This window comes from Nyctereutes procyonoides, unplaced genomic scaffold (genome assembly GCF_905146905.1).
Source record: "Nyctereutes procyonoides isolate TBG_1078 unplaced genomic scaffold, NYPRO_anot_genome, whole genome shotgun sequence".
Classification (NCBI taxonomy): Eukaryota; Metazoa; Chordata; class Mammalia; order Carnivora; family Canidae; genus Nyctereutes; species Nyctereutes procyonoides.
In genome coordinates, this window is record NW_026575030.1 from 32,001,379 (window position 1) to 32,014,277 (window position 12,899).

The window sequence follows — 12,899 nt, forward strand, 5'->3', positions numbered from 1 at the left end:
GAGGCGGGGGTCCCCCCTCTTTTCTACTTCCTCATCTCCCACCACTTTCCTCCTGGACTCACACCTCACACACACCCAGGGACCCCAGTCAACCTTTAAGGAGTATTTCAGAAGTTTGCTGTGTTAGGCATGACCCCTAACACACATCACTCAGGGGAGTGATGATGATGGTGACATGAAAGTCTGAAGCAAGGCTGTCAGGGGTTAGGGGACCCTGCTAGGTCAGGAGGGAACAAGGCTCCAAGGAAGAAGACGTCATTCTTAATAGTTCCTGGCCGTAGACTCGTATATAAGAACAGATATTGGAGCTGCCCTGCAGCCTTCAGAAGTTTATTTCGTCAGTAGGTCTTGTCTCCCAGATGTACAATGGGTGGAAAACAAGGCAATGTGTGTTTTGCACATAATATATGCAAGTGGTAATTACGTATTAAGGGTAGTATAAAGTCTTCTCTGAACATCCTCCTTGGACCAAACTGTACCCCAGTCTTGTCCTCTTTTCTGTTCTCTTTACTCTTTGTCACACAGTTTTCTTTTCATTGTGTTCTATTATTTATACCCCAGGCCTTTGGATGATGCTTGCCCCTCAGACAGACAGGAGGCCAAGCATGGGATGGGCAGCTCTGTTTGGACTGCACATGGCCTTGCAAATGCTCTGACCATAACTGCCATGAGGATGGAGTGCAGGGGAGACAGTGAGCAGCTGGCACAATCACACCTAAAGTTAAGGGGAAAGTAGAAAGGCATGGCATGGCCCAGCTCTGGCGCCCACAGAAACAGTTCAAACATGTCGCGTCCCTCTGCTTCCAGATACTCACTCCAGACATGGTCCCTACTTAGAGAGCAGCTTCCTAGGGGCACAATGGTCCTCCACCATTGGGGACCGCTAGGCAGCTACCACTCTCTGGTTTGGAATTTCAAATTTGAGGGCCCCCTTTTATGTTAGGACTACTGACATGGGGTAGGAATGGTCTGGGGAAGAGAAAGAATGGGAGAGTCGAAGAGAGAGTGCACTGTGGCAGAGGAGCAAAGGAGAAACACTCACTGGCTAGTGTCACAGTGGCTGGCACACTGGCCACGGCCCCTGCAGGCATCCGGGCCACACACTGGTACCGTCCCACGGTGTGGTTATTGAGGGCAGTGATGACGAGGGTGCCGCGGGTGATGAGGATGCCCAGGGCATCATCTGAGCCATTCAGCTCTCTCCCATTCAGGCGCCAGGTGGTGTTCATCCATGGGGGTTCCACGACACAGCCCAGGATCACAGTTCCTCCGAGCTTCTGGACGGTGGAAGAAGGCTGGACAGTGACCTGAGGGATCTGGTCTGGAGGAAGAACAGCGACATAGCAATGAACAAACACCCCCCATGAAAGCAGTACATGAGCATCCACACGGCCTTCCAGAGCTGAGCAATCCAGAGGGGTCGATCTTTTTCTGAAGAACACTACTGTCCTCCTTGGGTCCATTCCCCAGCCTGTACTTGTTCTCAGAAGGCAGACTGGAGTGGCAGCAAGGTGTAAAGGCAAGAGCTCGAGCATTGGAGTTGGACAGGACTGGGCCCAAACCCCAGTGCCACTGCTTCTGAGCCATGTCACTTGAGCCTTTTTATGTCTCTTACCTATAAAATGGGGCTAATGATACTTGCCTCCAAGGGCTGCTGTGAAGCTTACAAACAGTGCATGTCAACTGCCAGCCATAATCTCATATAGCAAGTGCTCAATTAAAGGCAGTCATTACTATTCCTCCTCCTCTGGTATATATTTGAAATACTAAAATACAACCACTATGAGGCTGCCAAGATGATTTCTCATCTTATATTATTGGATGTATCCCTGAAGGCCAATGGGAATGAATTATTCTTTGAAATCCAGGAAAAGGAAGGCCTTTTTAAAGGGTTACTACTGAATGTGTAATGCTTCCATTTGACATGGGCAGCAAAGTGTTTTATAAGAGGGGCAGGCTGAGAAAGGGAAGGAAAGCACTCACTCAAGTCAGCAAAGCAGCCTGCTGTGGCCAAGAGGAGGCAAGCGAGGGTGACCTCACGCCTTTTTTCTCTCTGAGTCGTCATCATCCCATGCAGCACGGTGTCACCAAGGGTCCAAGCCAACGTCCCATAAGCCACTGGAGTCACTCCAAGAGGTACTACAATCCCCCACACCACTCTGTTGTGAGAAAGAGAGAAATGGCCCTGGTGGTGAGTGAGGCTGCCTGCCATAGGGCCTGGCTCTGTCCCTTCACCCCCTGCCTCTACTGCACATGCTGGCAACATTCAAGATGTCAACCTGAACAGTGGCTGGAAAGCCAAAGAATATGCTCATGTCATTTCTCATCTAAAAGAGGCTTCTTTTAAGTAGTTCCCTTGAGCTAGAAGGGGATTTTACTGTGGTAGGAGAGCCAGAGCCTTGCCCCATGTACTGGCAGCAACCAAGGCCTGTTAGAGGGTCTGGGACCTGCAGACAGGGCCAGGGTCCAGGCAGTGAGCATCTCACACATTGCTGGGAAGGATGACCTCATCTTTATCACTGGCTTGCAGGAGGCCAGATGTCCATGGCCACATGGCATGCCATGTCACTAATACCAGGCTATTGTGGACTTCACCGTCATGTGTGTAATACATGCTGAACCCCTTGTTTAGGCAATGTTACTAGTGAATCCTAAGGTCAGAGAGTTTCGAAGATCTTTTCAAATCTCTGTACTTTTAACCATAACAGAAGCCTCTTCACATTTTTTTTTTCTATAAGTGCTCTGCACCTGGTGGGAGCTTAACAGAATTAGAATCAGGGTGATGTAGAATAGTGAGGCATCCCAAAGGTGGCTGAGAGGTTGGGCATCTGCCTTCAGCTCAGAGTGTGATCCTGGAGTCCCGGGATCAAGTCCCAGGTCAGGCTCCCCGCATGGAGCTTGCTTCTCTCTCTGCCTGTGTCTCTGCCTCTCTCTCTGTATCTCTCATAAATAAGTAAATAAAATCTTAAGAAAAAAAAAAAAAGAACAGTGAGGCCTTTTAACAGTGAGTTCTAGAGGAAAATTTCATTAACAGATTTATAAACTAATTCCAAAAGCAAGTTTTGGTGTCCTCTCAATTTTCCAGATACTTGTTTTAATTCCCTACTTTCCCCCAAAGAAGTAACGTATTTATCTAGAACACTGCATGAGTTACCAATTTGAAAGATTCTAGGGAATGTGACCACAACAAGCTTCAGTTTCCCCAACTCTAAGAAAATTGCTGACACCTGTTTTGTCCCTGCCCCAAGAAAAGAGGAGGAAGGCAAGAAATGAACATAAAGTAATAGAATAAAGGGCAAAAAAGAAGACAAGCAGACAGAGAGGACAGGACTGTTTCTTATCTGAGCACAGGGTGGCTGCAGAGGTGTTTTGGTTGTAAAGTCCACAAAGGTTTTACTGAGGAAATTCAGCCCAGACCCCCTCCTGCTTAACGAGGACCAGCCAAACAATTACTGTTACTTCTGCACCCTTGATAATTTATAGGATTCAAAATGGAAACAGACCCCACTTTTGCTGCCAGCCACCAACTCGCTTTTATAAGCAATCAGGAGCAAAGAATGTATCTGGGGAGGGAAAGGGAGTGAGAAGAAGCAGGTATCTAAAGGGGGAGAAAGGAGTTAACTCCTTCACCCCCACAACAGAGTTGTAAGCAGATACCATTTAATGCCCCCAAAGCAGGTCACATGAAGTCTCATTCACAAAATGCAGGACTAGGACAAATACAGGGAGGAAGGGGCATCACGGTAGCTATGATGCATCTTATTTAGCAGCTGGGAAGTTAGAGTTGCTTCCTGGGCCAAGTTACCTAGTGAGCTTTGTCTAGAAAGAGAATTCCAAAGACATACATTTCTGAGAATTCTGTTATAATGGTAAAAAAGACGACTAAGGCTTAACTGGAATTCCTACAAACAGTGTAACTTTGTCCCACTGTGAAACGAATGAGGTACAATTTCAAAGTTGGGTGAAGGCAACAGTAAAGTCTGTTATTTTTCTTGGCGATGCAAAGTATGTCCAGATCCTTATTTTCTATGCATTTTCTCAGAAAAAGAGGAAAAATGAAGAAAAAAAATCAAAAACAGAGTGGAGAATAAATTCCTGACATGAATTCCTCATTGAGGCCTAGGTACTTGCTATTTTTAAGGGTTATTTGGATAAGAAAAAGAAAAGAAAATGCATCTGAGAAATTTAACTGCTGACATACATGCTCCCACTGAAATAATCTCTACCAAGCAGACATTTTTGAGACTTTCCAAAAACAACAACAACAACAGAATACACTTCTGGGGTTGAGACCAGTGAGAAATTATAGCCTCGGAGTATTTATTTTGTGAGAAAATTACAAACAACTGAGAATCCATAAGCAGCAGGAGGCAGGCAGCTCCACCTTCTCCCAAGAGGACTGGCTGGAGCACAGGAGGCCACATCTCCTCCCTGGTCAGCCAGGGCACTGCAGCTGTCTTGGAAAGAAAGGGAAGCCTTCATGGTCTTAAACACAAAACACACCCTTTGGATATCCTATGGCCAATAACCAAGATGGATGAAATAGAAGAACATGGGATCTAGCAGATACCATACAGAGACTTATTTCTGAGAAAACATTCTAGCATTCTTCCAGTGATTAAAAAAAAAAAAAAAAAAAAACGATCTGACAAAGCTTTTAGTTCCATTGGTTGAGGGGGACTGGCCACATGAAAAAAGAAGTATTTCTGACCCCAAGTTATTATTATTATTATTATTTTGCAAGTTTTCAATTCTGTAGAGTAAGTTCACTTTCCCCAAAGGTCTTTGAAGGCAGAGAGGTTTTGCTCATAAGAGGTGATGCCAAGTGGCTTTGGGAAGGGGTAGGGGTGAGTGCTGACAGCCCCCTGGCCTCAAGAAACAGGGCAGCACTCCTGCTCAGAAGAGTGGCATCGCGGGAAATCTCTGGGACACAAGTGAATTTAGTTCTCAAAGGGCTGAATATATGAGTTTAAATAGACTTAGGAGAAGAGTTTAAGAAAGGTCATTTTTACTTAAGAAGTTGTACTTTTACCCACAGACCTAATTAAAAAGAAAGATTTTAAATTAGGAGGGACCTCAGAGAAAATAAAATAATAGCTAAGGATAACACCTATGGGTATCGAATGTTATAAATGAGGAAAGCAAGGAGCAGAGAGACTAAGTGATCTGCAGAAGGTCTCCTGGCTAATTAAGAGAGATTTAGGGCTCCAAGTCAGGTCTTCTGACTCCTCATCCCGGCCTTTCTCTACTTTCCAATACTGCCTCCCAGCAAACCGTTTCTGAAGTCATATTCACCAAGTGCTTAGAACTACTGTTAGGATTAAGTTTGGAATATTTTTAATCTATTTTCTGAGGCACAAAAGTAATGTAACTTTCTCTGAGGTTGCCGGGTGGCGCAGCAAATTAAGTGTCTGCCTCCTGGTTTCTGCTCAGGTCATGATCTCAGGGTCCTGAGACTGCGCCCTGTGTCAAGCTCTGCGCTCGGCGGGGAGTCTGCTGGTCTCCCTCTCTCTGTGCCGCCCTTCCTCGCACTCATGCACGTGCACTTTCTCTCAAATAAACATATATATATTTTAAAATAGAGTACCTTTCTCTTTGGTTTTCTTCCTTCTTTTAGCATTCACATTCAAATCTAGGACAGTCTTACTGCTCTTCACACAACCGCCTTCAGTAGAACCTTCTGCAATGGTGAAAATACATTTGCACCATCAGCGCCAGTCACTGGTCACCGGTGGCTACCAGATACTTGAAGTGTGGCTAATGCCACCGAAGAACTAGATTTTTAATGTATCCACACCGGGCAACGCAGTTCTACACTAATACGTGGAACATCTACCCAGACCGCTCCGATGTCAAATAGGAGAGAATAACAAAACTTCGATGTCAACTATGAGCCATGCTGTAGCTTATGCCTTAACCAGATGTTGCCTGAGTATCTATTAAAAAATTATGTATATTGTGATTTCACTATTATCAGGTAGAAAAAACATTCCTGTGACCTACCGCCGAAGGCCCGACGCAAGGCCCTGTATCATAGGATGCGATCGGGAGCCCGGGGGCTCAGTGGTTTAGCGTGATCCTGGGGACCCCGGATCAAGTCCCTCCCTGGAGCCTGCCTCTCTCCCTCTGTGTGGGTCTCCCATGAATAAATAAATTAAATCTTAAAAAAAAAAAAGCATCCCACCCCGAAGAGTGTTCAGTCATCGACCGCTGGGCAAACGCCCACGAGCTCACTTCCCAGCATCCTCCGCAGCTGGCGGCGTCAGGTGACTAGCGCTGACCAATCAAGCGCAGGCAGCCCTGTCACGTGTCAGCTCCAGGCTCCCGCTGCTAAGAGCTGGGAACCAGAGCGCGGCTCCCGCTTCTCCTGTCCCCAGTCCTGGGGTGCGTGTCCCGTGTTTTGGCAGGCGCAGGGGCGAGGTGGAAGTCAAGGCAATCCAGGGCAGGGGAAGAAATAAACCGTTGTTGCACAAAACCACCGAAACGTGGGCGATTCCTCTCCTGTAAGGACTTCAGCATTCTTGACTTTAAGACCTTAGCGGATCAGGGGATCCCTGGGTGGCGCAGTGGTTTGGCGCCTGCCTTTGGCCCAGGGCGCGATCCTGGAGACCCGGGATCCGGGATCCAGTCCCACGTCGGGCTTCCGGTGCATGGAGCCTGCTTCTCCCTCTGCCTGTGTCTCTGCCTCTCTCTCTCTCTGTGACTATCATAAATAAATAAAAATTTAAAAAAAAATTAAAAAAAAAAAAAAGACCTTAGCGGATCAGATCAGTGATTCAGTCGCAAGTGGGAAGTGGCAAGTGAGCAGAGGGAGGGGCGCGTTTTCAATATGGGGTCTGCAGGAAGGGCTTTCTGGATAAAGGGTTTGGATGGCCTCTTGGGATATGCGTAGGTAAGTAGGTGAGGGCAGGGCTGGTGGGGAAGGCCTGTCTGGAGGGTGGCGCATCAAGCAGCTTGGCTGTTAGAGGTTTATCTTGAACAGTGGTCTGCAAACTTCTCATTTCCGCCCCCCCCTTTTTAAAAAATTCATTTAAATTCAATTAACATAGAATGTATTATTGGCTAGAGAGGTAGAGCTCAGGGATTCATCAGTCTTCCATGATTCCCAGTGCTCATCACATCACTCCAGTTACCCAATCCCCTGCCCCCTCCCCTCCAGCGACCCTCAGTTTGTTTCCTATGATTAAGAGTCCTTATGGTCTGTCTCCTCCCTCTCTGATTTTGTCTTAATTTTTTCCTCTCTTCCTGTATGATCCTGTTTTGATCTTGCTTTCTTATGACTAAAATATCCTGAGCCAATATCCCCAACACATTTACAGCAATTCCTTTTTTTTTTTTTTTTTTGGCAATTCCTAAATTAAATGCATGGGCTGCCGAACTAAAATTTAAAAAGAGTAGGTAAAAAAAAAAAAAAAAAAAAAAGAGTAGGTAAAAGTGAAACCATGTTTTGATGACATGATAATCATGACTGTTTTAGAATATAATTAAAGCTAATACCTTAAGACAAGAAAGACTGGTTAGGGTTAGGTGCACCAGTAAGGATATGGATGTAACCTCTTTCAAACGGTCTGCTTGAATGTTGATTATTTTGTTGACTTCTCATCAGATGGGATTCCATGAGTGTTGTTTTTATATTTTCTTATGTGGCTTGAAGAGGGTCAGCTCTGCTGTTTTCTTCCTGTTAGCATGTGCTTGGATACTGCATACTCTTCTTCAGCTCCCATTTCTTTGCAGCAATCTCTTTAAGCCACTTGTCCTTTTGTGAGCATTAATTTTTTAATTTTTTTATTTATTTATGATAGGCACACAGTGAGAGAGAGAGAGAGAGAGAGGCAGAGAGCACACAGGCAGAGGGAGAAGCAGGCTCCATGCACCGGGAGCCCGACATGGGATTCGATCCCGGGTCTCCAGGATCGCGCCCCGGGCCAAAGGCAGGCGCCAAACCGCTGCGCCACCCAGGGATCCCTGTGAGCATTAATTTTTAAAAGTAAATTATATAATCTGTAAATCCACTTAACAGAACAGGGAAAACTGGGGAGTGAATAAGCAAGTGAGTTCTCTACGGTCACGCGGAAAAGATCTCTTGCCATTGTTGGGACACATCACTTTGTCATATACAGACCAAAAGTACCACTGTCAACCCTAATATTAAATACCAGGAAAGCTGAATTTTTTTCCTATCCCTTTTTAAGACAGAAATTAACCTTAAGAGCCATCTCTAATATCTAGTACTCCAGTGGCATTTCTTATATTTTCCCTGTGGAGCTTGTGCCCCATTTTGAAGACTTCTAGAAGAATGAAAAGTGGCAAGTTAAGAAACAGACTGGGTCATGCTGTGGAAGACTAGGGAAAAGAGTCTGAAATGACCACCACAGACAGCGGAACGAACCACCGATGGTTTTTGAGAAGGGAATATATAATCAAAGTGGCATTTGCCCAACCTGGGCTTCTTATTCACTGAACCCAAAATTTATAACAAGTTGCTAACCAACATGGACAGAGCCTATTTCCACCCAGGTAGGTGAACTCCTTTACCATCCATGGATGGGGAAAGGTGTCTAGACACAGCATGTAGGCTCTGGGGAAGAATCCCCCGTAGAGAGAAGCCACCTCTGCTTTCTGAGTAAAGGGAAGATGTGGTCCCTTGATTTGCCCATTGAACAAATCTAATCCTCTCTCACCTCCACCACTTGAGGAAAAAGTTACTGAGGAGTCACATTTCTTTGTCACATAAATCCCTTCCTTAAATTTCTCTTTAAGGAAATTTAAAAATCTAGCCATGAAGGGCAGTGTGTGTGTGTGTGGGGGGGGGCAAACCTTAAGAGAAAAGGAAAATCACTTTCTTCTACACTCCCTTCTCAATTCCCCCACCCTATTCCATATAAATTCAATTTGACAACCCTGCTAATTGGATAAACGCAGCTCCTAGAAAGCCATTCCCTTTTTTTTTGTTTTGTTTTTGGAGGGCTCAAAACAGGGTGATTGTGCTGTTCTTTAACACGAATTCCATCTGCTTTATTTCTCTCTCTCCATTCACCACTCCTCTTGAATATTTATGAGGCTTTCCCTCCTCACAGATCCACTTTCCACCCCACCTCCATCCACCTTCCTCTCTCAGCCTCCCCATATCCACCCTCTGCCTCCAGCCTCCTCTCCCTTCTCTCAGAGCCGGACAAAAACCTTCCAAATGCAGCACCCCCCCCCCCGCCCTTGCTTTAGATAAACACAGGCAGTGTCAAGTGTGAGGGGTAGGGGGAGGCAGGAGGGGGTTCAACTGCCAGTCAAGCCCCCCCCCTTCAATGAGGCCCAGGGGCCCACCCTAATCTGCTGCATGCTTGCCATATGGGGGCTGTGTTGCCCTGGGAAACACTAACAGGCAGAACGGAGCTTAATAGAGTCCATATTCATTGTAATGCAGTGAGATGGCTCAAGGCACCACTGCCCCTTCGGTCCAGTTTCATTCTTCTGCTTTCCTCTTTCTTTCTGGTTTTCCTCCCTTTTTCTTTCTTTCTTCCTTTCAAAAGGAAAGGGTCCCCAGAGAGCTCTAACCTGGAGATGCCTGAGCTGGCAGGAAGGCTGGGCTCTGGGGTTAGGAAGGACAGTGCTGGGGTAGGGGCTGGAGGTGGTGGGGAGAGGTGAGAAGTGAGGGCTTCAAGGGAAGCCAGCTGGGGAGAGGGGTACAGTACCTGCAAAGGGACACACTGTATGTGTGCAGGTGTGCACAGGCTTGAATCTGTGCACGTGTGGAAGAGAGCATGGTGGAGTAGATATGGCCTGTCAAGGCCTTGGAACAACAGAAAATTTCCAATTTTAATCAGTTCTCTAAGCCTAGTATTCCAACACAACCCCCAGTCCCAGTCAAGTCAAGGATATTTTAAAGCCAGTGCCACCTAATTCCCTCAGGTGTCAGGCCCTTGGCCAATTCCCAGCTCTTCACAATTGCCTTGAAAAGTCACAGGTGGTACAATGGTATGAAACCACTTCAAAAACCTCTATAGGGGCAGAAGACCCACCAGCCTGCCACATTGGGGCCTATTTCCTCCTCTGGCAGGCTGGCACTGAGGAAGAGGGAACAGTTGTAGTTTGCCACAGACAAACTAGGGCATATGGGGCCCACTGCATGGACGGAGTGGACTTTCTAGAGATTAGGCCTTGTCATAAGTATATGTGCTGGAAATGAGACTTGGGGCTCCCAGACACCTTGGGGATCCCAGAGGTGATCCTTCCCCAAGGCCTAAAAGGAGGGCAGAGAATGTAGGAGGGGAAAAGAGTACATTCCTCCCAAGTTCTCAGAAAAAATAAAATTGGTACCCAGAATACAAGTCCTCAAAGAGTAAATCCCTATGACTGTCATATCAGTTTCATAAGTTATAAAACAAAGCTATTTGTTCTGTGACTGTAAAAGTCACAAATTTAAAATCAAGATAGAAAATAAAAGCAAACCAAAGCAATTAAAGCTTTCATGTACTCTCCTACACCTAACACGTTAATCCCAAGGTGTCTGGCATGTGGAAAGAGACCAGTAAATGGTTGCTGAAAGAATGAAACCTGTATGTGCTCCTATAGTTTTACCACTACCGACCAAGAACTTGAAACTCTTTACCCAACGGACAACTACAGTCAGGGTTCAGATGGGTGACAGTACTTTAGCAGAAGCATAATGCTGCTGGTAAAGATACAGCAATGCCCCTGCCATAGTGATGCCAGGATCTGTTACGAGGCCTTTTTGTTACCCACATCAGCCAATGCCGAAGTCAGATACAACTTCTCAAAGCAAAGCAGATACTGGTGCTTGGTGTGGTTTACTTTTGCCCTCCAAACTTGATATCTTCCACTTGCCTTGCTCTTTCCCACTAATATGCATCCAAAATCTGTGGTTTCCTGAGCTCCACCCATGGGAGACCAACTATAGGGTCTCCCATACAAAAGTACTTAGACAAAAAGTACTTATACAAAAGTTCTTAGAAGTTTTCTTTACTTCTGTTATCTTGATTTTAAGGCTCTATTACCCAGCAACACTACAGGGAATGTACAGTGGGTATCTTAGGAGCTAGGTAGGATTTCAATTCCTAGTTGGAAAGCCTAAATAGCATTTGGTTATCTGAAATGCTACCCAGAAGCCAGCCTCAGCATTAAATCCATTTACATCCATTAGAGACCCATTAAAGGGAATAATACTTTTCTGAGGACTCCAAACCAGAGATGAAGACACACAACTGAGCAGGGTTGTACAGGACTCAGAGCACTTATCCTCCCTTTAGAAGAAGCCTGTCCCTCCAACTTCATTTTTTCTATAAGGTCTTTCTCCCAGTTGTTTGACCCCAGCATTCTCCAGGTGTTTCAGAGAAGTGCTCCACAAGAGAGTGAATGGGGACGCCCGGTGCTTCACTGCCAGCCAGTCCTGAAGCACTCTGGGAGCTCAGCAGAGAAGTCAAGCTCTTCCCAGGCTTCCCTGCAATGAGCACTTTGGTCAGTCATCTTACCACTGATGTGCCTGATGTGGTTAACAGCCAACTCAAGGAAAGTAGGGACAGCTTCTCTGGTCTTGAACAAATACTTGCCTTTCATTTCAATGCTCAGAGGACACTCGCTAATGATGTATTTATACAAACACGTACTCAAATTCACCTACTCCTCTGGTCTTGCCTAAATATGATCAGTCATAAGGACTCAGAGAAGCCAGAGAAACACAATGCAAGCCCCATGTCACTTACAGTTTTCTAGTGGCCACATCTTAAAATCAAGTGAAAATAATTTTAACATCGATCAATACAATATATCCAAAATAACATAATTTAATTATAATATAAAAATTATTAACAAGGTGTTTTATATTTTGTTTCATACTAAATCTTCTCAATCTAGTGTGTATTTTGTATTTACTACACGTCCCAATTCAGACCGACCACATTTCAGGCACTCAACAGTCACATGTACTAGTGGCCACTACTGCTGGCCACTGTGGGTCTAGAGCCCTCAGGTGGCTCCCTGACCCACTCCTCTGCCCATACAATCCACCTCCACATTGTCACCTACCTTCCTTCTAGAACATCAAGCTCAACCAATCAGTAAAGATAAGTGGGTAGCCACCACCTATTGAATAAACATCTCCTCCAGGCCATAATTCATAATACATATAATTTGTTTTTTTTAAAGATTTTATTTATTTATTCATGAGATACACACACACACACAGGGTGGGGGCAGAGGGAGAAGCAGGCTCCATTCAGGGAGCCCGATGTGAGACTCAATCCCGAGTCTCCAGGATTACACCCCGAGCTGATGGCAGCACTAAACCACTAAGCCACTGGGGCTGCCCAATACATCTAATTTGATATAAGCCTCTCAGTGGTCTTGTGAGTAAACCACACCAAGCACCAGTATCTGCCTTGCTTTGAGAAGTTTTATCTGACTCCAGCATTGGCTGATGTGGGTAACAAAAAGGCCTCGTAACAGATCCTGGCATCACTATGGCAGGGGCAGTGCTGTACCTTTACCAGCAGCATTATGCCTCTGCTAAAGTACTGTCACCCATCTGAACCCTGACTGTAGTTGTCAGTTGGGTAAAGAGTTTAAAGTTCTTGGTCGGCAGTGGTAAAACTATAGGAGCATTATATGTTTCATTCATTCATATACACTTGCACTGTGTTTCTCTGGCTGCTTTGAGTCCCTATGACTGATCATATTTAGGAAAGACCAGAGGAGTAGGTGAATTTGAGCATGTATTTGTATAAGCGGATCATTAGTGTCCTCTGAGCAGTGAAACGAAAAGCAAGTATTTGTTCAAGACCAGAGAAGCTGTCCCCACTTTCCTTGGGTTGGACGTTCTGGCTCTTAACCACATCACACACATCAAGTGGTAAAATGATTGACCAGAGTGCTCATATAATATGATCAAC

The 12,899-nt window shown here is 45.5% G+C and overlaps 1 protein-coding gene across 6 annotated transcripts in view; it reads right to left on the minus strand.

The window, feature by feature from the left end:
• Window positions 1–12,899, minus strand: part of BOC (BOC cell adhesion associated, oncogene regulated) — a 79,282-nt gene that overhangs the window by 40,196 nt on the left and 26,187 nt on the right. For all 6 annotated transcript variants that reach the window (XM_055316081.1, XM_055316080.1, XM_055316077.1 and 3 more), the window contains 2 exons: window positions 1,984–2,159; window positions 1,043–1,321 (listed from right to left, as the gene is read on the minus strand). In XM_055316081.1, coding sequence (XP_055172056.1) covers window positions 1,043–1,321; window positions 1,984–2,159 — 455 coding nt within the window. The remainder of the gene's footprint in view (window positions 1–1,042; window positions 1,322–1,983; window positions 2,160–12,899) is intronic.